Here is a 24,903-nt window from a genome sequence, read left to right on the forward strand (position 1 = left end):
TGTCTTCTGTCCAGTATCTACACAGAGGCTGTATCAACACTGGCAGCGTCTCTCTGTCTGAATTTGCTCAAGAAGCCTTCAGGCCTATTTTTAAATGAAGCCAGGTTAATTACATTCACATCCTAACCTCTGGTCGCACAAGAATTACTGCTGCCATCTCTTTCCCACCATCACAAAGCCCTACTTGGGGAATCCTATAAGTCAAGAAGAAAACTTATAGAAAACTAATTAAAAAAAAAAAAAAAAAAAGGCTACCCTAAACACCAAGAGGAGCAATCTGGCCAGTGATGGCTGGATCGGTCACCCCAAAGCATGACAGCTCCAACTATACGTTCATTCATGCAGAAAGAATTTGCCCATTGTGAATATAAGTCCTTGTTCCCTGAGAGTACAAGAACGCTTAAAAGGCTACAAAAGTCACGCCACTTGAAATTCTTGTTAAACTGCTGGCACAGGTCTGAGTGGCTTTAAATAAGTCATGACTTTCAGCTTTGGTCGAAAAAAGCACATGTGAGTTTAAGAAGACAGGAAAAAAAAAAAAAACATCTTGATGACACCGGCAAGAAGTCAACGCTGTGTTTAAAGTAATTGGATTATAATAAAAGCGTTGAGGCCCACCTCCCAGCCCTCAATGTGGGACTGCCACTCTTCTAAAATCTCCAACTTCTCCATCTGTCTTTTGGCTTCATTGATGCTGGAGCACACAGCCTTCATCACCTGCAGAGACTCCTGTACCAGGGCGTAGTCGTTGTGCTTCTTAGGGGTCCTCTTCAGCAGCTCCTATCACACACATATTTGTATAGATGAGCATATTCACACTCATCCAACTGAGACGTTTTTACAGGAAACATGGCTCTCGAGTTTAGTGCCACTGCACGCCACGGTCTAGCAAAAGTAGGAGGACTCTCGTAGTCTTAACTCAAGGTGTTTCAGCATGTCAGTCGTTCACCACACGGCTGATTTACACAGTTCTGGATATATCTGCAGTCACTGGAGGCTATCTGTGTCACTTTGTGGGGAAGAGGAGGCCCTGACAGCTGGAAGCCTTCAACTGGCAGAGCATCAGATTACCCCCTTATTATCATAACATCTTTGTGCACATGCTGGTGGCTGTTTAGAGAACGGCTGGTTGAATTAATAGATCATAACAAGATAAATGAGCTGGGACAGCTCGGCTCACCGACTCGAACCGGCCTTTGAAAACGGATTGCATTTCACTCACGTTTCACGTTGGAGAAAGGAAACGTCTAAACTAACAACTGGGAGTGCAGGTATGAATGAGCCCAGCCAAAGTGTCTGTGCGTGCAGCTGGGCCGCAGGGAGGTGATGATAGGTCTTGTGTTATTCCTGCAGCATGGTTGTGCCACAGAACTAAAGCAGAGCCGTGTCAGGATATGAGGCCAGCGTTTCATTTAGCAAGGGAGAGGCCGATGTGAAGAGGACAGGGGAGCCCTAATGACTGAGGAGAGCAAAGTGATGTAGAACAGTGGCACTTTACTGTGGTAGCCCTGCAAGACATGGTTAGCCATACTCACTCTTAGAAGCAACGGGTACTTGCAAATCCTCTGAATAGGAGCTACCAAGTATCCTTCAAGTGGGACCTCTGTGTTTTTTCTGCCTCCCAGCAACATGCAGTTCTAGTGGAGAGGAGAGGAGGTTAAGAATTAGCAGGGTCTGTAAGGCTGTAACGCTCAGTGTTAACTGTTGAAGTCCAACATTGTATATTCAACGAAACATTTCTGCATCAGAGAATTTGATGTTATACTCAGAGTCATAAAGTGGTGTTACAATAAAGACCTGTAATAAAGAGTTTCAGAAGACTTTATGCTAATGATTGGTAATCAGCACAAAACACAATATGACACTGATCATATTGCAGAAGTCGTGAAACTAGAATACAATTGGAACATGACAGAGATGCTACATTAACAAAGTCAGACAGTTGTTTAAATTTGCAGCCTTTACAGACTTTCGTTTTGACACAGCAATGTACAACTGTGCAAGATACCTATCACTGGACGGCAACTCAAACATATCATATTACAACATGTTTGTTGGGAGTTAATCACAAACCGTTCTCATTCTTCATGACAACTCGGTAGGAGAGGGCTGATGCAACTGACTGTGATTTAAGAGTCCTGGGATGCACGGTTTGTTTTGAGCCACTCTGTTTACAGGATACAGAGTTTGCCAGCGAGTCATAGCAGGCTCAGCATGTACAAAGCAAAATTAGCAAGAAACAGGAGAAAAATGGCAAAAGGACTTGGATCTGGTTACAAAGAAAAAAAGAACGCACTTGAGAAATGAGACATATGTGACCAGATGTGAAATTCCTTCATTCATCTGTAGTTTTGTAACGCAGCCGAGTTGTATGGTGATCAATAAATTTAATCTGAAACAATAGATTGGACTGAGTTCATTTAGTCTCAGAGAAGACACCATGATTGGGTGCACCTTTTCTACAGGCCAGTCTCCCCTACATCCAGTGTCAGACTGCAGAATCAATGCATCTCTGCAGCTTTCCTTGATTACAAAGAACACTGACGAATGGCTATGACTATGACCTTCCAGTTTTCACTGCTGTCCTGCACACAGCTCTGCAGAGAGAGCAGGGGTGAAGGAAACAGCCTGAAGTCAAAGGAAGGAAGAAATATCTACAGTCCATCACTTGAAGCTATAGCCATGTGACAATTCATCAAAAAGTTGTGGAAATATCTTTGTGTGGACCAAAGTGGAGGCCTGATCAGCCATAACATAGATTCAGCAGTGACTTTGGCCTTCACTTGAGTGGTCTCTACCTCTATGTGGTAGGTTGAAAATGACATGGTAATAATCATTCTCACGTCCCCTCTCACCTGTAAGTTGGATGAGATGCTCTCGAGTTACAATGTAAACACTAAACCAGACTTTGCAGCAGTCAGTAGGCCAAAGGTTTACTGGAGGTTAGTGGATATCCCCTCCCTGGTCACCACAGGGCACAGGAGGTGACCTGAGGTATATCAACACATGGCCGGGCGTAGCTTGGACGGAAACAAGAGACCCCAATGGCCCTGATGGAGGACCTGGTCACCAGAGGGTCAAGGCTACAAATCAAAGTCAATTAATGTCTTGGCCTCCTTTGACTGCCTAGATTAAAGACGGACACCGACAGTAAATCAGACATGAAGATCTTGCCGCTGCTCTTCTTTGATGATGTCTAAAGTAGGCGCACAAGTATGCATTTCATTTCTCAGTCCATCAGTTACAGTCAGACAAAAAGGTCATATGCTTCCCAACAGAAGCAGCTGATCAATACAGGTAAGTCATGGGTTATATTTTGGTGCATCTGTTGCAGATGTCAATTTCTACAAGTCTTCAAACATACAGGGGTGACTGGATGCGTACAAACCTTCCAGGCCAACATGGAAAAGGTTAAAAGTGCAAATGAATCGACAGTAAACATCGCTCAGTGGAGAGCTTTCAAGTAATAAGGAGGAGCATTTTCTCCCCCTAAAGCGTGAGCCAGCAGTGTAGATGTAGTCATCTCTTGTTCTGGCAACACGATGCTCCCCTGTGGAAGTGAAAGTTTCTGAGAGCAGCGGGACAGGAAAAGGGAGTCCGCCCACGCACGGGGCCGAGTCGCATCAGCTGTCAGACGCACTGGAACATGGAGTACAGGGTTTGACACTATCCAGCTGCTGTGTGTGGGTGACTGTGTGTTTGTGTCTGGCTGCGGAGCAGCCTCAAGTCTCGATTGTGAACAATGGGGTTTATAAATGACCTGCACTTTCAGAATTTTTAGCTTATCGTGTGGATGTTTGTCGCTGCTCAGGAAGTCTTTTGTGAGTTTTGATACCAAGAAGCAAACACAGTTTCTCAGACTTGTACATAAAAACAGAGGTTTTTCAGGCTTGATCGCACCCAATTCAGCACAGCTTACAGTATCTGTGCGTACATGCTTCGGCCCATATGTGACACAGAAGTTTACAGTGCCTTCTCACCAGCAAACATGTCCTGACGCTCCTGATCTTGTTGAGCTCCAGCAGCAGCTTCTGGGCCTTCTCGTGATTCCCGCAGTATTCGTCGTAAATCTGAAAGCGGCTCCTCTGCACGAGACAGAGAAAGTCAAGGTGAGAGGGAGTAAAAGCAAACCGCAGACAGTGTGACAAAGGTGGCGACAACAGCAGAATCAAGGAGCACTTTGAACTGAAGGCCAGAGTCATATATCGCACTTCTAAGGAAAGCGATTCATTTGCGGCATCTTCCTTTGCCCCTGCTCCACTTCTCCAAAAAGTTGTACAAAACTCTTAAAAAAATAAATAAATAAATAAAAATAAAAAAAAAATACATCTCGCTCGGGGATTGAGCCAAGTAGGTAAATACAGACGGCACCGATTTTCATGAAAAAAAAAACACGAATTAACAACCAAAAAACTTCTATTACATTCATGGAATTTTATAAAAACCTTTAAGCTCTACTCCAGCAATTTTATTCAAATGAAATTTGGCTCCTTGAGCAAAATTCAATCATTTTCTCATTTTCTTTCCATCCCATTAAATTGCTCATTTTTAACCAACTCTCGAACTGAGAATCCGTTTTGTGACTGAAGCGTCCTTCTGTGTAATATTGTAGTTCTAACATGTAGTTCCATCACATCTAGAAGTTATTTGATCCTGCAAAAAAAAAATACTGATGGCAGTTTTACTTTACGTGTTAGCATCTGTAATAAGCTGACTTGAAAGTTCCCTTTCTCTCGGTGAAGCCTTTGTTATTGCACAGTAGTTTCACCAAGGTATCCCTAGGCTGCTGTTCTCCGTTGGGCAGTGTTCACGTGACGTGCAGGAAATCGCAACACATGAATGTAAAATGTGCACACTGCAACCACGTAGGTTTCTGTAAGTCTCTAACCATCGATTTTGTAACACCAAGACCTGACTGTGTGCTTTTAACACCACACACTAACCATTTGCAGGTGAGAGTGCAGTTGAAAAGCTACAAATAGTGGGCGGAGGGGAAGAAGACGTGCAAAATTCCCTTTTGCACGACAAGTTTGGAAACAACAATGTCTTGCAGTGTCCGTGTAGGGAACAGAGCAATAAACAACTCTGTAATAAAACATTTTAGCATTTTATCGTCCAACTACAAAGTGTTTTGGGCCGATGCAGCTATTGATGTTGCGACAAAGTTCAAATTTCCATAATATGTTTATCACTGGGATTTAACAAAACCCCATAAACTCAATGGGAGTTTTTCTTTTTTATGACATTTATTTTTTTCTGCCAATATCTGAAAAATTTGGACCAATTAGAGAACCTGAGGCGTAAAAGACCCGAGGCCAGACATGGATGTTACAAGAATTACGGTGGTGTAGGAATTCTTCCACTCATTCATCATGAAATACATCATGTGCGCATCTGCCTGTTTGTGTGCGAGACATCCTGTCATCTGCCTCGCAGCCTTACGACCGGCAGCTTTCCACCAAAGCTGCTCATATGACATGCATGCTCCATTGTCTTTGAGAGCGAGCAGTGAGACCAGACCACACAGCCTCTAAATCACTCACTACAAAGTCACTGCAGAGAAGTAAAAAATACTTCTCAGTCCTCAGCTACGCCGCTGTGCCTCTGCTCAGAAGACGGAGCGAGCGACGTGAAGAGACCTTACTGCTACAATGGTAAGCAGAGCCCTTAGAAAACACAACATTACTGTCAAATGAATAGTATGCCACCCTTATTGATTCTTATTTTATATTTGTTGACTTGGGATTGATTTCCCTGTGGTCCAAAAGGGCAGAGTCCAAATGAAGCAGTGCACAGGCCTGAATCAAAGAGGGAGCGCGAGTGTTGAGCAGTCGAGTGTCCAGATGGCTAACTTTTCTGTGGTGCTGCCATAAAGTGACGGTGTTATTCTTTCTTGGATCTTTTTCAGTTTGTCGTATCGCTGGATTCACACGATCACTTGTGACTGAATTACCGAGATGAGTCACGAGATTTCAGTTGTGCTTTGAAGCGAATCAAACTCTCCCAATGAAACCATCTCCTCGTAAAAACCTGCCCTAACCATCTGCAGCACTACATCATCTGCATTTCACCTGCGCCTCCACACCAGCAAGCCACAGCTGACGCAGAAGTGGCCTCAAGTCCAACAGAGGGATGGTTAGATTTATTACGCTTTAAAAACCTATTACATGCCAGTGCGCCTCAAGGCTCTGCATCAAAGAAATGTGATATATAGTAGTTGAGATCAGTATATCAGAGCCACATCAAGCATATCGCACATGTGCACTGTCTCTTCGGGAGTAATCCAGAGAGATAAATTGACAACATGTGGAGAAACTCATCGTTTTCAGGAGTACTGGTGGACCCCAACTGTGCATTAGAACTCATTTCAACATTGCAGGCCGCAGTGAGCAAAGGATTATTATGTGAGGAGATTGCATCAGCGTGACCGAGCACCAACAGCTTGGACAAGACATCACATCTAAAAAGGTGTCTAGGTGACGTTCAGGTTGCAGAAGAAGATGCATGAAGATGTCTGTGCATGGAGCTACTCACAAAATGCAAGAAGCAGCGGCCGATTTCATGGTGAGCGTGAGGGTCGGGCTGCAGCAGCTCCTCCACCATGGACAGGAAGTCTTTGTGAACGGCCAGTATCTCCTCGATGTTGGAGAACAAAACCTACGAGAGAAAAACACTGACCTGTCAACTGAAGACGAGTACCTTAGTGCAAGTAGGCTGGCGTTTGCATTCTGTTCTCTCCTCCGTCGCGGATCTTAAATCAATAGTTTGGCACATGCACATTTTGTGGTCGCTGGTGGTCGATAAATGAATGTCTGAAGCCACAGAATAAAAAATAAATTAAAAAAAGGTTTCTCTGTAATGAGCCCCTTGCCTCAGACGTCTTTGATTTTTGAATTTCAAAACACGATTAGAGATACTTTAACAGCGAAGCTTAAGAAAAGAAAAGAACCACATTTTTTAAGAGCTGTTGTGCAGAAACTTAGACCTCAAGTTGGGTTGACCTCTGCCCCCATTTATGTCATTTTTGTGGCGATATTAAAAGACAAATATATAGCCTGATGCTGGATTTTAAAAAAAGAAAGAAACCAGTGAAATAAAATCAAAGTATAAAAACCAGAGCTCTTTCATTTTTTTTTTATGTTTTGGTGGCTAAAATAATCTTTAGCTATACTATGCCAAAAGCAAAAAACAACTCTGGAGAAGTTTAATCCCTGCGTTTCCACTCAGAAGGGCTCTGAATGTCTCTCTGCTCCTCTGTGACATTGCACCCATAATAACCCCCTGCTATCTAAAACCCTCTCTGCACAGCATGTTCCCAAACAAAACATAACATGAGAGGACATATTCCAAAACACGGGGACGTGCAGTAAATATCCTCTGAATGCGTGTTTACCTTCAAAAGTAAGCAGAAAACCCTCCCGCTGTGAGGGAGCATCCTTTATTATCCTCCAGCCGGAATCACTTATAAATAGATTATATATGCAGCTGCTTCCTGCATCGCCCACTACTTCTTGCTCCGTTCCGATCTTGGCTATTTCAGGTTGAAAGAGCACCACTAACGACAGTTTATTTGGCTTGCCGATGTCATTTCCGAAACTTTTCGCGGATCGGGTTGCCAAACGAAAATAAGGTTTGATTTACAGCGGCAGAGTAAAAGGTAATTACCTTGAACGTTTTTCCATGTCTTAATTATACGGTTGCATACCTCACATACTGCCACCCTCACCTTAACAGTCTCCTCTGTGATGTTCTTGTCGATTTTGGTGGCCGCGTACTGGTTGAGACGATGTAGGAACACCTGAAGCAGAGCAGAGAAAGGAACGCAGCGGTTAGCACATTCGAACCAGCCCCGGGGTGAGATTACTTGCTGCCATTCGAATGCTTGTTCCTCAAAAACACCAACTTATAAAGTTGAATTTGAGGCTTTGTGTGCAGCTGCAACACTCCACTGCCACAGCAAATTGGCAACCCTCACAATGGACACCTGATACTCTCTAAAACACAATCTTTGCACTGTATGAAAAAAAACAACTATAATTGCAGTGCATTGTATTTCAAAGGTGGCATTAAGTGGCTATAGATGTGAGCTGGAGAGGCTAAGTGTGTGAATTGAACCTGATGGAAAGTGCTTTGACTTTCTTTAGTCCTTCAGGGCGCTGGTTTCCCAGGCTGCTTCACTGCACAAGCCCTGCGGAACCCATTTAATGCTTCAGGGCACTTCCTAAAAGTGGCAAATTAAGGAGGAGAGCTTCAAGTGCATTCTTAAAATGTAACCAAAAAGAAATTAGTCATCTTCTCAACTCTCCCTGCAACTCTCGCTTTTAAAAGAGCAGCACCTCCATCAGCAGGTAATACACCGGAAATGTTGGGTTTGTGTGTGAAACGGAGCGCGAACAGAAATCCATCTTCAGCTCCGTTCACTGGCATGACACCGATTTCTATAAAAGCACTTCACTTCAGAGAGGCCCCGGTAAAATCGGACGTACTTCATCTCTTTGGAAGCTGAAGTTGAACAAAGACGCCAACTCTGATGTTTATCTCGATGACACATTTTCATGTTAACAAAGAAATCTTCTTGATGTAACATCATTAACGTACACTTGCATGTTGTTTTCTTTCAGTTTCCGGGGTGCAAAATTAAATTAATTTATATTCTCTAAATGGCACCACAGGTAGTGACTCATCTGGGGAATTCTTTAAGTGAGATAAAGGACACTATGCCAAACCTGTCAGTAAGACAAATGACCACAGACAGACTAACCAAACTGAAAGGAAGGTGACACAAAATGTGGTTGAACATCATGACAGTCTCTAGTGTCTGAACAGATACAAAAAGGCTGTCAAAACAATGTTCTAACTTAATCAAAGGCCTGTCACAGATCACACATATTTTCACACAGAACCAATGCAACACGACAGACAGCACAACGCAGCAGATTCCGACACCGACGCACCACCAGCACAAACGCTCGTTTTATGGTGATGCAAACCAACAACGGCAGCTCTGTAAGCACATGACTGTCACGATCAGACAAACTGCCTGCAGTCACTGAGTGCAACGAGAAGTTTGATCTGTCCCTGTAGTTACCCTTCATCGTGGGCATCCCTTTACCGCCCTACCGAGGGCCATAATGCCATCTGTCGCCCTGTGCAGCCTCACAGCAGGCAGCCTGACCCGAGCAAGCACACATTATACTTCCAAAAAGCAGGAACAGGTTGCTTTAATGAGCAGACAAGGAAAGAATTATTACTTGACACCAACATCTAAAGGGCTGATTGTAAATGCAGGGAGCTTATTGAAAAGTTTCACTTGATTAATTGCTAACAGATGGTAGGGAAGCAGTGCTAATTCAGTGGTAAAAATCTACATTTCCAACTAATCACAAAGCCAGCCTTGTGTTAACTTTTGTAAGAAAACAAGTCAGCATGAAAAAGGAATTACTGAAATCATCTTAATCACATTGTATTTATGTCTAGCGGCACATCAAAAGGAGCTGAGCAGGCGAATGCATGAATCTAGGTTTGTGGTTGGGAAAAAAAAAAAAAAAGCGTGCCTTGATAATCAGCCTCTTTGTTGTAGGGCAACTCCACGCTGATTACCATTCTGCGGCTGCCTTGCCTCGCAACTCCGCCGCTCAGAAGTATTAGCATCTGATTAGCAAGTCTAATATGTACAAACACCGAGCAGAATTTGTCAGAACCTCGCAAAGGCCTGACGGGGCAAACAGGGTTTGAGGTAATCTGAGCAGGAGCAGCAGTGATTTCCACCCTAACCAAGCCTCTTATCGTTGATGTGTGATGACCCAATAAAAGGCTCATTACGGAGTCCATCACTTCAGCTTTAATAACAAAGAAACTCTCACTACATCTGCAAAGCACTAATTGAAATTGACATCTATAGCTATGGGGGACTCAGCTGCAAAATACATATCTGATGTAAACAGCATAGGGGGGAAGAAAGTTGGGGCATAACTGAGCACAGTGAGCCTCAATCTGATTGGGTGTCACACACACACACACAGGTGCTGGTGTAAAACAGAGAGCATCTTTCATGTAGGTTTTACGACAAGTCTTAGCCCACACTAACTGGCCGAGCTATTGTTCAGGTTGTTCCTTGAATTGTGCGCGTTTCCGACTTGATTTGTTGAACACGTTTCTTCCGAAGAGACTGCCAAAATGGCCTTGTTTAGTGACTGGCCCTGGAACAGCTCTGCAGACAATGAATGGGAAGCCGACCGGCTGGAATTTATGGATACAGTAGCAGTAGGGCGAGTGTGCCTATGACCCTGTTCCCAAGTTGGCAGTACTGTAGCCGACACCGCTGCAGAACTTTGCATCTCATTTTCAAAAAGGCCGAATTTTCAATCGAGCTTTGGATGACATCCAGGATTTGTCTCTTGATTGCACCACAGAGCGGGGCGTCTGTTATGTGGATAAAAGCTTTAAGTGTAAGACGGTATTGACGGCTCAAAGATTATAGTGTTTACAAGCTTGAAAGATTGCGTTTAAGGTGGATTTACGTTTGCAACCATTTTGAAAAAAGAAGCACAGAGAGATGTCTGCGACTCAGCTGCGACTCTTCCAAAGAGGGCGGAAGTTTTTCATTTACAGGACAAAGATTTCCACCAATCTTCCCCACGGCTGCTCTTTGTCGATATCAACAATTGAATTCCAGATGGATCCGTTTTCCACTCTGGATGTGCTTTCTAGCAGGGATCCATCATGTCAGGGCACGAGCCAAACATGAGTCCTGTAACCTAAATGCATTTTAAAGCTCTACAGGAGCTGTTCATGATCCATGTAATGCCTCCTGTGACCAAAAAAATGTGCAGAATACAGAAAAAACCCACAGTTCCTTTGTCCATTTTGAGGATTAAATTGTACTTTTCCATCACAGTCATATTTCTAAGATACTTGGTCTCATAATGATGGAATGTGATGAGCTAAGAAGAGGATGTAGGTTTTCATAACAACCATGATTTTCTTTCTTTCTTTTTAACAATTTGTGGAAAATTACACCGACTCTCCTTCCCACACAGAAGACCTGTGCACACGCACTGTATTCACAGACTGAGGACAATGATGCTTTGCCCATCCTTGGTCTTATACTGCGTCAGCAGCTGACAAAAAGGACAAAAACCCTCTCTCAGACAGTCGTTTTGTTCCCCCGAGGTCCAGGTATAATCTCTTGGATTGTCACTTAGAAGAGCACGCATTAAAACCCCATTAAAAGTTTTCATTATTCGCCAAAACAGATGGGCGTGATGAATAGATTGGTCCAGTAGCCGCGTGTGGCCCTGCGAGCCATTAATCAACACCAGCCCGCCTGCTGTGGGCTACAAAGACACAGAAATCATAGCTGAGCTGCCTCATGCAGTGGTGCTCTGCTTTAATGAAAAAAAAAAGCAGCGATAATCAGCTTGCTGTGACATTAGCAGTTTCCCTGCCCTGTAGTCTCGCACCTAAAATAACACCCTGCATCCTTTGGAGTTTGGTGTCATATAGGAAAGCAGAAGGCCAGACTGTCTGACCAGAGAGCCAACCCAGTTCAGGACACTTTGTGAATGGCTATTATGTAATATGACTCTCCCAGCTTTTCTTGGCCAGACTGGAAAGATACAATCAGCGGAAGACTAGCCCCTCCCCCTGTATAAGTTTACCTTTTTGTCAATGAAGCAAATGAATTACACCAGGGGAGTTTTGGCAATCGCGTCACAGGAGGACAATGACAGACATTCTTGCACCTCAAAATAAAGTTTGTTTGCCAATTTTTATTTGCCAGAGCTGTGTCAAACGTCCCTGTATCAAAGAAAGGCTACAGCGAATGTGAAGTGAGTGGAAACGAAATAGAAGGTGGCGCTGAGCAGATCAAAAAGAGCAACGCAATGCCACAAGCTCCTCTGATTAGAAAAATAGAGAAAGCTATCCAGCAGTTTCCATTCTGAAGAAGGCGGGCCTCGAACATCTGTTAATGCATTCAAGTCAAAACCAGTGGACCAGTGGGCAGGAGCATGGGCGTGTTGGATGCATCACATGGACACAATCATTTTAGGTCTTTTTTAAACTGCAGGCCAACATGCCTTTACATTCCTTTAAATGGCAATTTATCAAAGGAGTAAGAATATCAAATGCAACAACACATGTGTCAGCACACTTTTAAAAATTCCCCCGGGATTAAGCTGTGTGTTCTGTGATGTGGGATCCGCTGCTCACAATTGAAAAAAAAAAGAAAAAGAAAAAAGGTCCAGAGTGAGCTCATTGGCAATGGTCACCAGTTTAAACTGGCACACGAGGAGAACAAATAGACCTTTCCCAGAGCCTATTAGACCAACTGGCACTTTTGTCCACTGACAACTCACTGATCTGCTTTGTTGTCGGGACGCTGTCAAACAAACACACACACAAGCATCTCACGTATACGATTTGCTTCCATCTTCATATTCCACTGTTGCAAAAAAAAAAATCTGAAAATTTGAAACGACCTCAGAAAAAAAGATGAGACAAAGGCCATTCAAAGCTGGGGACTGACACACAAACAACAGCTTCCATACAACAAAGCCCACTGGAGTGAATCACCAGACTGTGAAGCTTCGCTCATTAACACCAGAATGATTCGAGTACAGTATGTTATTGTCAGTATTTTCTCATCATCTACAGTATCTTCAGGCTACAAGGCTGCAGGTAACAGGTTGAGCAAGCAGTCCAGAACTCTCAGGCAACAAGCTCCCAAAGCACCTGAGTCACCGAATGTGCTTCGGACGCAGTGAGAGAGCAAATTTGGGAAGGGAGAAAGGCAGAAGCGTTAAACAGAGGGAGCCAAAGCACAGAGGGAAATAAAGAGAGGGAAAAGGAAGCCTACTTCTTAACACAACAACCATGTGGGGAGAATACGGTGCCTTTATTTCTTGCACAGTCAAACTGCTTTTAAGTCTTAGTTCAGCAATGCAGGGCTAAATCTCCTGCACAGATGCCTCCCATACACACACCTGTGCACACAGACCGAATTAATGGCAAGAAAAAAAGCTCAACTTCCCCTAAGAACTGACCACAGACTGAGAGCACACTGGGGGACATCCGAAAAGAGAAAAAAGGCTCTTTGTAGTGATGCCCTCTCATAAGCTAGGTCCTGCTGGCTTCAAGAGGTCCCAATGACACCTCCAGGAGTCATCCTAGGCTTCCCATCTTATTAGTCCTCCACTACTTCTCCCAAACAGGCCTGTTTCTCTCCCCAGAGAATGTATACAGGAAACAGGAACTATAAATACAGAGGGGAATGTTAATATATCCATTTTGGGAGTGGCCATTGAGGCTCATCTGCAAGGCTCAATAAAGGACTCTGGCTTTAATTAACAGCAAGCGACATGAACGGTCATTTCACTGAATATTTTGGAAGACAAAAGCCCATTTGTCTGTGGATTTGATATCCTCAGACCACATTCAAAAGCCGGTCGGAAATAGGGATCGAGTACAATTTAAAAGCTTCAGAACTTACTGGAATCTGACTCGCACTTTGAGGCATCACTTAGAAATTATTTATGACCGTGGAAGTTTAAAACAAAAATTCAGTGTCTGTGACCGACTCCTGGCGAGCTGCGAGCACGGTGAATACCAGAGTGAAATGAGCATGTGTGCATGAAACTATGCTTGAAGGATGAGGGTCCAGAGAATTTCATCCGTCACGGTACAATAAGTAGGAAGACTCTTTCAGATAACAGAAAGAGCTTTTGAAATTGTAAAACTGGGTATGGGGTATGAAGGCTAACCTCGAGTAGACAAGAAGCAGTCTTTAGAGACCAAGCCCCACCATCTTAATGTGCAACCAAGCAACCAATCACCCACTGATGTGCTGGCAATTCCCTACAGGGCCACACACCAGCACACTGTATTGATCGCCAAGATGACTGAGCAGAACTGCCGGCCTCCTAATCCGTGGCGCACTCCCAACCATGACTGTCACACATCCCGATTGTTCATCTGATTTAAGGCTTTAAGACCATCTGCAAAAAGGAACCCCTGCCATTCATTTCAGCCTGGCTGGGAAAAAAAATGAAATCAGCAGAGTCAGAAGCGACACTGTCAGTGGAGAACTGAACAACGACCCTGCCAGTTTTTTTCACCCACAACTCCCAATCTTTGCCACAGTTGAAAGCACGGCCATCCATACAAAAAGCCTCTCCTGCCAGGGCTCTGTTCATCAGGGCTTCGTTTTTGTTTGTGAGGAATCAACATCGGAGGCATCATGTGAAGGTTTGTTAAATCGAACCAGTACGATTTCACCACATATCTATCGTTGTCCATCTTTTCTTCATTCTTTATGATGTAATGGATGTTTTCATCCAAAAGACACAAATTAAAAGAATCTGCCCAACAGTCTGAGGTAGGACACTTTAAGCCTCATATTTACACAGTAGTAATTCTTTTAGCTGTAAAGTATCCCTAAAATAGGCAACTGGCTTTGGTTTATAAAGTCATAGGCAGCAAGAAACAGACAAGGAAAGGAAGAAAAAGAAGGAAATAGAAAAGATGTCCGCAGACAGAATATGCATAGACACAGAGAGACACTTATCCAACTCTTTGAGCTTCTACAGCAAATCCCATTCAGCCACTTAATTAGATAATTTAGAGTGAAGTGGAATGCCCCATCATGTCTGGCCGGACAGTTGAGTATCTACAGCTGCAGGGCCTTGACGTGAGGGCTGGACTGAAACATGAATGGCATGGAAAGTGTGAGTTTTTCGGCACGGAGCGATAATGCATGCTTGTCTCGACATCTCCAGCGGACAAAGAGAAAAAAAAGAAAAAGAAAATCAGATTTGAGAATGTAGAAACATGATGTCAAGAGATTTGAGAGTAAGTTCATGACATTAAACCACACATTGGAAATGAAGTTTTTCCCCAGAAAACATTTCACCAACCGAACACTACTTTGTGTAGTTTCTTCTGCAGCGCAATCTGCACTGTGCGCATTTTAATCTAAGCAAGAGTGCGATTGTGCTCGACACAACAGAGCGAGGCGGCTAAAACACACAGCTCTTTGTGGTGATGTCCGCCTCACACCTCATGAACATCCTGACAACTGTTTACCACTGTCCTACTTGTCGCGTGTAGGCACCATGTGACCAGGCAGCTGGCACCGGACAAATCAAAGGCCGCCTTCTCCTCTGGGCAGAGAGACGGCACCATCTCCCCTCTCCTGAGCAACAGCCACTCCATGGATCCAGCACAGGGCTTATTGCTGCTTATCGCATAATGCAGCAAGGCTCCACGTAGTCAACTGGGCATCTGTAGCGTGACACTGCTTTCCATACCCCGGTGAAAAGGGGGGAAGGGGGGGAGGGGGGGGGGGGGGGGGGGGTAATCAGTGCACATGTGTGTTTAAGCAGGAAACAAGCAGCACAATGTAAAGACGGGGAGGTCCGGGAAGGAAGGAAATCCTGCTTGAAAAATGGTCTGTGAGACAAAAGCTAAAGCACTCTGTCCAGTGTAAGAGAAAAGGTGTACAGGACTAGAACAAACAGTTGTCAATGAAGTCAGATTGCAACTCCATCCGACACTCGGAGTTCATGCACAAGCACGTCTAGGACTACATTTAGGAATCCAACTTACTACATATTCTCTTCTGGTCTTTGGCACAACAACACAGCCCCTCAATGGGGAGATGAAGGACACTCTGATGTTGTAACCAATACCGGATACAGTATGACGCACAAAATGCAAAAATCTCTGCAGGATAGGACTCCGATGTGGCCAAGTTCACTCTCACCATCATTCTGTCTTCAGCTTTGTAAAAGACAGGTTAACTGTAATCTATGCTGCAAAACAAGCTTATGCAACATGCACTGCAGCATACACGAAACCACAAGGGCAAAAATAATTACCCATATACCATTGTAAGCAGGAAGGCAGGCCATAGGAGAGTAGTGCAGAAGTGACACGTGCATCCTTGAAAACATATCATAAAATGCAGGCCACTTGGCAGCAGTGTGAAATTAAAATGCAAGTGAGACACTTCATCAGTTCAGAGGCCTTACAAAGGGGGGCAGATGTAAGAGAGAAGCTGCCTGGATCCTCAGAGAGGACCCTGAGCTAATCCAATTAAAGAGTCAAGGAGAAAGCCATGCCACAGGGCTCTCCTTTCACCTCTACTCGTCCCAAACACGTGCGTGCGTCAGTGCGTACAGAGTATGACAAAGTTAGGACAGTTTTTCATTCCACTCGGCCCGTTTTAATTCAAGATTGTGGTTATTGACGAGGGAACGTGCAGCTCTAGTCTTACCGGTGTCATAACCAACTTCAAGTAAAAGAGAAAATTGGAAAACACATTTCTTCTCAATGCAATGTATGCATGCAGCCTTTCCTCCCTCTGAGACAAAGTGGTGAAAAACAAAACAAATCTGAAGCATCAGACAGGCTGGATATGATTTATGGGAGGATTCAACGGTCTCCGACAAATAAGACAATACTAAAAGAAAAGGTAAAAACAACAGTTCAGGGAGCCGAAACATTTATGCACCTCATCTTCAAGGTATCTTATTCAAGTTTATGTTCAACTTCTACAGTCCTCACACCTGCATGCTGTCAAAGCCTAAGGATTTCATTGAATATTATTAAACACAGTTAAAAGTTTGAATAAAAAAAAATAAATAAAAAAAGAGTGATCTCCCTGCAAGCAACACCAGACATGTTGCAGCTGCACCTTCACAGGTGCAGCCAGTTAGGACAACGAGGCATCGTTAAATTCTGGACCAAAGATCAGATTTGGACTTTTAAAAGCTAAAACACCATGCATTCGAAGATTGGATGAGACAAATGAACAATTGTGAAATTGAAGCAAGCGCAGCAAGTGTCTGAATGAAATGAAGCTCTGACAGGTGGCAAATATTGATGAATCTATGGAGAAAAAAGGCTGAGGAGGACAGGAAAAGACCGACAGCTAGCTTTGCTGTTTTAGCAGATACTGGTAGCAGGACCATGTACTGAAGTGACACTAATCGGATTTGAAAGTCAGAACTGACGACTGGATCTCTGTGTCCACACAGCTCTAAAAAAAGCTTGTAACGTGAACGCTGCCAGAGACTCGTACACCTCCAATGCAGGGCAAGAGGAGATGCAGATAGCCGATTAAATCTTCTGCATCACTAGCCGAGTTTCTTCTTTTTTTTATTTATTTATTTTATTTTTTTTACAGATTTTTATCGGTTTTCAACAGAAACACAAAATAGACATTCTGCCATCATGTCAGTAACAAAGATAAATAAAATAAAATAAAATATTGCCATCCATCTATCCTAAGCAGGCAAATCTTCTTCTTCTTTGTTTCTTTGGATCAGCAGTGCAAAATGTTGATTTATTTTCTCTGAGAATTTTCTTTTTTTAAATTATTAAAAGCTGATAAATTTAGATTACTCGAAGGTTTAATGTTGCACAGATTAACATTGGGTATCTGCTCTAATGCTGTGTGGTAGTAACACATCAGTCAGTCTCAGTGTGACGTTGCTACACTCCTCTGGTTCACATCACAACTGTGTGAGAATTAATGGTTTGCCATCTTTTATTGTGCTGGCACAATAAAATCTATCTTGCTGGCAGTTTTGCTCTCAAACATTTTGTTGGCGATCCCTGACTTTAAAGGTTTTTGTGTGGTTCATACCTTATGAGTTGAGCTGATTGATTTGATTTATCGTCCTCTGCAGACTGCAGACATTAGTGAACAGGGGAAATACTGTTTGGGATTGCAAAACTTCAGTTCAGGGACGCTCATACCTGCACTGGCCATTGTTCCTTTTATGCTCTGAAGAAAGACTTGACTCCCCTTGAGTCATTGTAGAAATTGCACTCTCTGTTAAGGGGATAAGCGGGAGGTATGCAACAGTATTATGGGTTAGTAATCAGTCCTGAAAAAAAGGAATAAAGACTACAGCAATCAAGGCAGAGGGAGCAGACTGCCTCTGTGGAATGTCTTATCACAAAACGCTGCTCATTATAGATTGGACAGTAAGTGTTCACTGGCAGGCTCTGCCTGAAGCACCCACTCACATTAGTTTCATGACCTCCCAATCCCAGTTCACCCATCATAAGTTATGGGGAGTCTGTACGCGGGAGTACAAGGGGACTTGTTGTCAATCCTACACTGATCTACTACAATCTAGACTTCTTCTTCTTTTTCCTGCATAAATACAACACGCCTCCTTACATAGCCTAATACTGGTCCTTATACTGGGGTTTTTTCACCAGATCACCAGCTGACAAAGAGAGTCCTCCATCATGCAGGACAGATGAGGAAGCCGACTGTTGCCCCGACATCTACAGATTAACAGACAGGAAAGGGGTAGGAACAAGAGGCTGTGACCTTTGGGATCATTCGCAGCGTGTCCAGAGGATATGAACCTTTTCGTCCTCCAACCTCGACCTGACCCCCGTCAGGACTGCTCCAGGGTTCATATGTTACAAGCAAAAGTCGAAACGCCCTCTGCTATAGCAACTACTCCATCCGGGATGTAAACAAAACCCAAACCCTGGGAGAGAGAAGTGGAACATCCAAATGCAAATACACACATACACACACAGGGCTGAGTTAAGCACCTGAGGATCTGAGAGCCTGTAAACGCTCCTTCTCTGTTTTCTCCATTAGGCCTGATTTTCCAACTTCCTGCAGCTATTTTTATTTTTATTTTGCAGAAATGACACCACTGAAATAACGCGACCGCTGACATCTTTGTTGACCTAATAAAACCAATGACATGTATACAGAATAATCTAATTAAGTTCCGTTTGAAGGAGTTAATAACAAAACAAATGATAAACAGGATTTCTTCAACTTCATCTTGAGTTGTTAAACACTTTTTTTGAGTTTTTTGCAGCCTTACGATGTCTAAAACCTTATTTTAAGCTTATTTAGTTGCAATTCATGCAAGGGATTAAAAAATGTTTTAAACATTGCACTCACATTACACAAGCTTTTGTTGGAGCAGGGGGGCAGCAGCGAAGGGACCACTTAATGTACTGTACTGCAGAGCTCTTTGGAATAAATTAAGTTAACTTGTGGCTCAGATCTCCCTCCAGAATCAGGACATGAAAGGTTTCCCCCATTGAAACCTCTTGTATTCTCTTTCCTAAGAGCTTAACATGCGAGGAAATGGCCTTCAATGTCTCTCTATGAATGGCCTAGTCTGACAAAAGGTTTTTCCCTTGACAGAATGAGCAGAAAATTTCAGAAATGCAAAAAGCTCATCGGGGTGTCTGTTTACATTATGTCTTGATTTGTCATTTTATTGGCTCGGAGCCGTCCAAGATAAACACCAGTGTCCACCGCCCCCCACTATCGCAGGCTATAATTGTTCATTATGTAAGAAAAGAAAGAGATAAGTCAACTTTCCCGGAGACTCCCTTGGTGAGAATACTGTGGAAGTTTAGTAGATTAAGAGTAAAAGGTGGATCCAAATCCAAAAGGAAATTCTAGGAAACACAAATTTAAGCTTCGCAGTACTGACACCTTCAAGATGCAATCTGAACATTTTCCCAGAAGAGAAAGAACATCCAACAATAGAATCAGGCTGCCCTGGGACAAAAATCGCTCTAATCGGCCATTGTTTTCCACTACCTTAATACTAAAGTATGCATTAGGCGCATTGTGTTAAGGTCCCACGGATCAGCAGCAACAATCTCTGCTCTTCAGTTCAACTTTGCCAACTGATCGGAGCCTCATTGTTCTGCAGCACTTCCTAACCTCGGAGGAATTCCTCCTCCAGGAAATATGGTTTACAAGAGAGGGCACCAAGCCCAGCAACTCCCAGAGACCACCCCTGTACGCATCACCCTCCCGGCAATTTCTACTGCGGGATCTGTCCTACACATTTACCCTGAACCCCTCTGGCGATATTCGTCGGCTCCTGTCCCTGCTGGAACTCAGAATCCGCTGGATCAACCCACTCAGGAACTGCACGGAGGGGGGCTTCATTCTGACCTCTAGACACAGAGGCTTGTGTGGTTTGTAACTGGCTTTCGTTTGGGAAGCGGGGGAGGCGAGTGTGTGATATTGTGATCAGATGAAAGTCTCAAATATGGCCCCTCTCCACAGTAGGGCCAGTCTTTGATCAACCTTAGTGTCCTCCACAATGCTCTCCGGGATGTTTAAGCAGATAAGAGTGACTCTTTGTCTCCAACTTCCTTATCATTATCATCATCAAGACCCAACAGCTATAACCCACAGCTAAACCAACAAGCTATCTTTCACTGTTAGATCTCAATCTGAGGCTTCAGTACCAACATTCCCGGCCAGAACACAAAGGCCTTGCAAGGATCAGGCACCTCTGAAATTAATCCCAGCTCCAGAACAACAGGGGAGATAAGGGAGGGGTGGCTGCATGCCCCAAACCCCCATCACAAGGACAGAGGACACGTTCCCTCATGTAATCACCATCTCTTGGGATAGCACTCCATCCCCTCTTCCTCTGCCCCTCCATTGGAAACATCTGGATGGTGGTGGCAGAGGGTCGGGGTGCAGACATTCATACGTGTCTGTCTTTAAAGGAGGTCGGTGTTGCTTGACTTAAGGCCATCAAGCTGACGGCGCATGAGTCCTGTGATGCAACAACCAGGTGTTATTCTGGGGCCAGCGCTGGTGCTTTTCATTTGAGTCCACCTGTGCTGTATTCCAGGGAAAATTCGGGCCATGTGGATTTGATGAGATGAGAAGTGAACTCTCCCGTGGGCTTTTATGCAGGGTAGCAAGTGGAGTAATTACAGGAGGGAGTCGTAATGCTGCACGAGGCAGGAGTTTGTAGCCAGGGTTGATAAACTTCACCTCATTAACTCAGTCATTTTACTATTTTCTATCAAATATTCATGAACTGTAAAGGAAACAGGTGTGATTTACCCTAACGGCTGTGCACATCACAGTAGCAGCACTATGGTCCCAACATGAACATCTAATGACACACAAGTGTTTTCTGACGGTAGACACCCTGATGTGACTTTTGCCTGCTTTTTTTTTTTACATACATCCCTATGTGACTCCATGTAGCCAAACTCACAAGTCCTGCAACGGTTTGTGCGTGAGAACTGCCACACAAACCCATTAAACGGGCTCAGATGAGGATTAAACATGACACCGGCTGTGCTGTGCCCCTTTGTGACTGTTCCTTCAATTTCACACTTCCAAGCTAAACGGTTAAGATCTCCATCAGTGGGATGGGTTTCACAAAGTGCTGCAGACAACTCTTTGTTGTTAATTGTTAATGGAGATCCTGCCAACACAACAAACAGCACGCAGGGTTTGTACAGGATAACCTGACGCACTTTCAGTGGGCTCGTTCTGGCTCTGCAGGCTGATGCGCCATGCATACCAAGCAGGCAGGCTGGGTTTTTTTTATTCATTTATATTAGGGAAGTGGGACTTTCGTGAGCAAAAGTGCACTTTTGAGCCTTTACAAACTGTTTGCATCACTCACCGAGAGAAACTCTAGCGTCCCGACATAATCCCGTTCAGTCTTTAAAAGTTCATTCAAGACGCACACTCGCAACCGGAGCTGCTTCTCCAAGTCCTTCCCGCTCTCAGCTCTGTGCTCACCTCTGCTCTCCTCAGTCATTGTGAGTATGCAGACAGTAAAAAACGCGTATTCCCCTCAGCGGCTCGCAGTTTCACATCAGGTAGGAAGGGAGGAAAGTTCGCAGCATGGTCAAAACTCAAAGGCGCAACCAGTGTCTGTGCTTCGGGTCCACGAAAAGCGGAAAAAATAGCGAAACGTTCGCGTTAAAAAAAAAAAATTAAAAAAAAGGAGCCAAGAATGAAAAAGTTTAGTGCAGAGAGGGGGGAAAGGGGACTATAAAGCGCTGTGAAACTGCTTCACACAGAGGGTGTGACCGAGCGGAGTGCAGCAACTGGACTCAAGTTAAAGTTGGGTCCATGTGACTCCTTAAACCCTCATCCTGCTCCAGCCTCCCAACCATAGACTATAATATGTCTATGCTCCCAACAGCCTCAAAAGTGGAGGACCAGAGTCAAGTCGGCTACGAGACGCCCAGCAGCTTCCGGTGGCACTTTTAAAAAAATAATGGTATCACGGCACGTTTTGAGAAAGGGAGAAACATGTTTTGAAAGGACACGCAGGAAATGTTGCTGTACACTCCGTGGTGAGCAATCCTCTGAAAACGGACGCGTCGTATGTTTTCAGAGGATTGCAGTTGCGTCCATTTAAGTTGACACCTTAGAACCCTTTTTATTTGAAGATCGTCACTGGATTTTTCAGAGGACGTTAAATAACAGATGGAAGAAAAAACTTTTTTCACAGCCCCCTGAAACAGCAGGGACTTGGTTTAAAACGCCGCAAAAGACAGTTATGCAAGATAATTACTCTGTATCATTTTAATGACTTCAATTGCTTCCCCCCTTGCAAGGAAGCCCAGATGCTGCTTAATGGAGTAATGACTTTCAGTCATAAGTCCCATCTACTTCTACCATTAAGTTGTAAATTAGTTTACCACTCTGACACGATGAAAAATGAACTGAATACCCCAAAACACAAAAATTTCTTGAAATAATTGATCATTTCTGTAAAGGTAACTCTGAAAGTTGAGAAAGAAGTGATCTAAATATCTACAGGCTATCTCTTCACCAGCCACTTTTATTGGGAAGAAGGCCCTGATATGACGTCAGTAGGTGTGGTTGGACAGGTCGGCATTTGTCTTTCTTTGGACTCTCACTTTCGGCTGATTTGGTTTTGGATGAGATGTTGGTTCATTTATGTAAACACAGCCCCTTGAACTGTTATAAACATCTTGTTGACAAAGCAGGTTTTTCATCTTACAGTTCATGACATCACCATGAAACACTTTCGCATAATGTGTGCCTGGCTGCTGATGTAACAGGTTTCGAGTAAATAATCAAAAGGTGTTCATTTCTGACCTGTCCGAGCAGAGTGAGACTTTTGGGAATGGGGTCTTTAAGAGAGATGAGCTAACAGAGAGAACTTAACAAAAGTCCCTTTGACACATCCAGCCTATCCAGTAATCTGACATCAACTAAGTGTGTCGTGTCATATATATTTACTGAATGAGCACACGGGCGTTTTTCCATCTTACTAACATTAATGCCTAATTCTTAACATGGCAAGAGTCTGAACTGCGTGCAGTCGTGTTAACAAATAAGCACGCACAGTAGCTTTGTGGTCCATGATCAGTAGAAACTGATAGTTTGCATCATGAAATGAATATAGAGCATTGCTGAATAACTTTCCCACTCCATTGTTTTCCTTTATTGTGCTTTATTTGGTGCAGCATCTAACAGTTGTGCTGCAGCTTCAGCGTCTCTTCTTTCACACTCAGTGGAAAACAGAGATGACTCTAGATAGAGTGCCTACAAAATATCAAATGATGGGTTTATCCATCCATTTTCTATAACCACTTAATCCAACTCAGGACAATCGCGGGGGGGCTGGAGCCTATCCCAGCAGTCATCAGGTGAGAGGCGGGGTACACCCTGGACAGGTCACCAGTCCATGACAGGGCCACACAGAGACAAACAACCAACCAACCACACTCACAGGGACAATTTACAATCACACAATTAACCTCACATGCATGTTTTTGGGCAATGGGAGGAAGCCAGAGGACCAGGAGTGAACCCACGCATACACGGGGAGAACATGCAAACTCCACACAGAAAGACACCGCCGGGGAGTTGAACTGGGAACTCTCTTGCTGTGAGGAAACAGTGCCAACCAACACACCATCACACTGCCATGATGAGTTTATTGGTTTTGAAAATGTATATGACCAATTTTTTTTTTTTTTTTTTTTTTATATCCTGGCAGTATGTAGACAACAGAGTTAGAGGGGCAATGGGAGAGCTCCACCAAGTTTCACTTAATTAGGCTTGGTAGTTTTTGTGTAATCTTGGTGACAAACAGACGGAGTCAAGAAGAAGAAATAAATTGGACTTACAGACGGATCCGCACTGCATGAAACCCGAAGCCCCTCTGCTTTCATAAGGAGACTACCTCTGCTAATGAACTGCCTCCTTGCTTTTTGTTTCCTCACCGAGAGAGAGCGAACACAGAATCCGAAACATTTCATTTCAGAAGAAGTGCATCACAGGTGGCTTGGGAAACTGAAAGAAAATGTGTTTACAGTCATGTTGTGATCCTTGTGGTCGTGGAATTCTCAAGGAGGTATGGAAGAAGCACCGATTAATGTCTCTGTCAGATAAGTTGTCAGAGATGGTTTCATTAGGAACACATTCAGCTGCAGCTTTTTACTGGTATTTCATCATATCTGATTTAAACAGCAGTATTAAATTAGTCAGACTCTGTTTAATTAGGACAGGATATCCACTTAGCAGGAACTGAAAACTATGTGCAGCCTCCTTACTTGCTCCCTCCCAACACTGCAGAGCTGAACCAGGCTCTTGAGATGACAGTTAAGTGTTTTTATATTGAATTAGACACAGTCAGAGTCATTTTGCGCCTGGGTAAATATGAACAAGATCAGCACTAAAACCAGCTTTATGGCGCCAGCTTTACATCTTTAGAGAAGATTTTACTGGAGCCATTCTGCAGCTCACAATAATTAGGGATTAGCATCTCAACCAGTGAGGATTCAGCTGAATCCATTCTGAAGTCAATGCAAGCACTTTGTTCCATCAGTGGAGCGCAAGAAAAAGGGAGAAATTAACTGTCCGTCTTTATCAGCGCCAGAGGGAGTCTTTATTTTATGGAGCTGCTGTAGATCTCAGTTACAAGTTGGTGGCTGTCAGTTTTGTGAGATGGGACGAGGACGTGGCTCTTAAAGACGAGTAAATCTTGACATGTACTATACTCTGGTGCCCAGATGGGGTACTGCACATTTCCAGTGTGTTTAAAGCTGATGAAGGGATGAGTTGTTCTGCTTCTGCACTGCCACCAGAGA

General features: G+C 43.8%; 1 protein-coding gene across 3 annotated transcripts in view; it reads right to left on the reverse strand.

The window, feature by feature from the left end:
- The window catches only part of prex2 (phosphatidylinositol-3,4,5-trisphosphate-dependent Rac exchange factor 2), an 84,974-nt gene extending 63,039 nt beyond the window's left edge, over window positions 1–21,935 (reverse strand). The window contains exons 1-6 of one of the 3 annotated variants that reach the window (XM_075451973.1): window positions 21,569–21,935; window positions 7,727–7,798; window positions 6,535–6,657; window positions 3,981–4,085; window positions 1,536–1,637; window positions 619–780 (exon numbers count right to left, since the gene is read on the reverse strand). In XM_075451973.1, the coding sequence (XP_075308088.1) occupies window positions 619–780; window positions 1,536–1,637; window positions 3,981–4,085; window positions 6,535–6,603 (438 nt within the window). In that variant the 5' untranslated portion in view covers window positions 6,604–6,657; window positions 7,727–7,798; window positions 21,569–21,935. Of the gene's footprint in view, window positions 1–618; window positions 781–1,535; window positions 1,638–3,980; window positions 4,086–6,534; window positions 6,658–7,705; window positions 7,799–21,449 lie in introns of all 3 variants that reach the window. The other 2 variants (XM_075451972.1, XM_075451971.1) reach the window with 2 other exon arrangements.
- Between the last annotated feature and the right edge of the window lie 2,968 nt (window positions 21,936–24,903).

The sequence above is a fragment of the Odontesthes bonariensis genome, chromosome 20, assembly GCF_027942865.1.
Source record: "Odontesthes bonariensis isolate fOdoBon6 chromosome 20, fOdoBon6.hap1, whole genome shotgun sequence".
NCBI lineage: Eukaryota > Metazoa > Chordata > Actinopteri > Atheriniformes > Atherinopsidae > Odontesthes > Odontesthes bonariensis.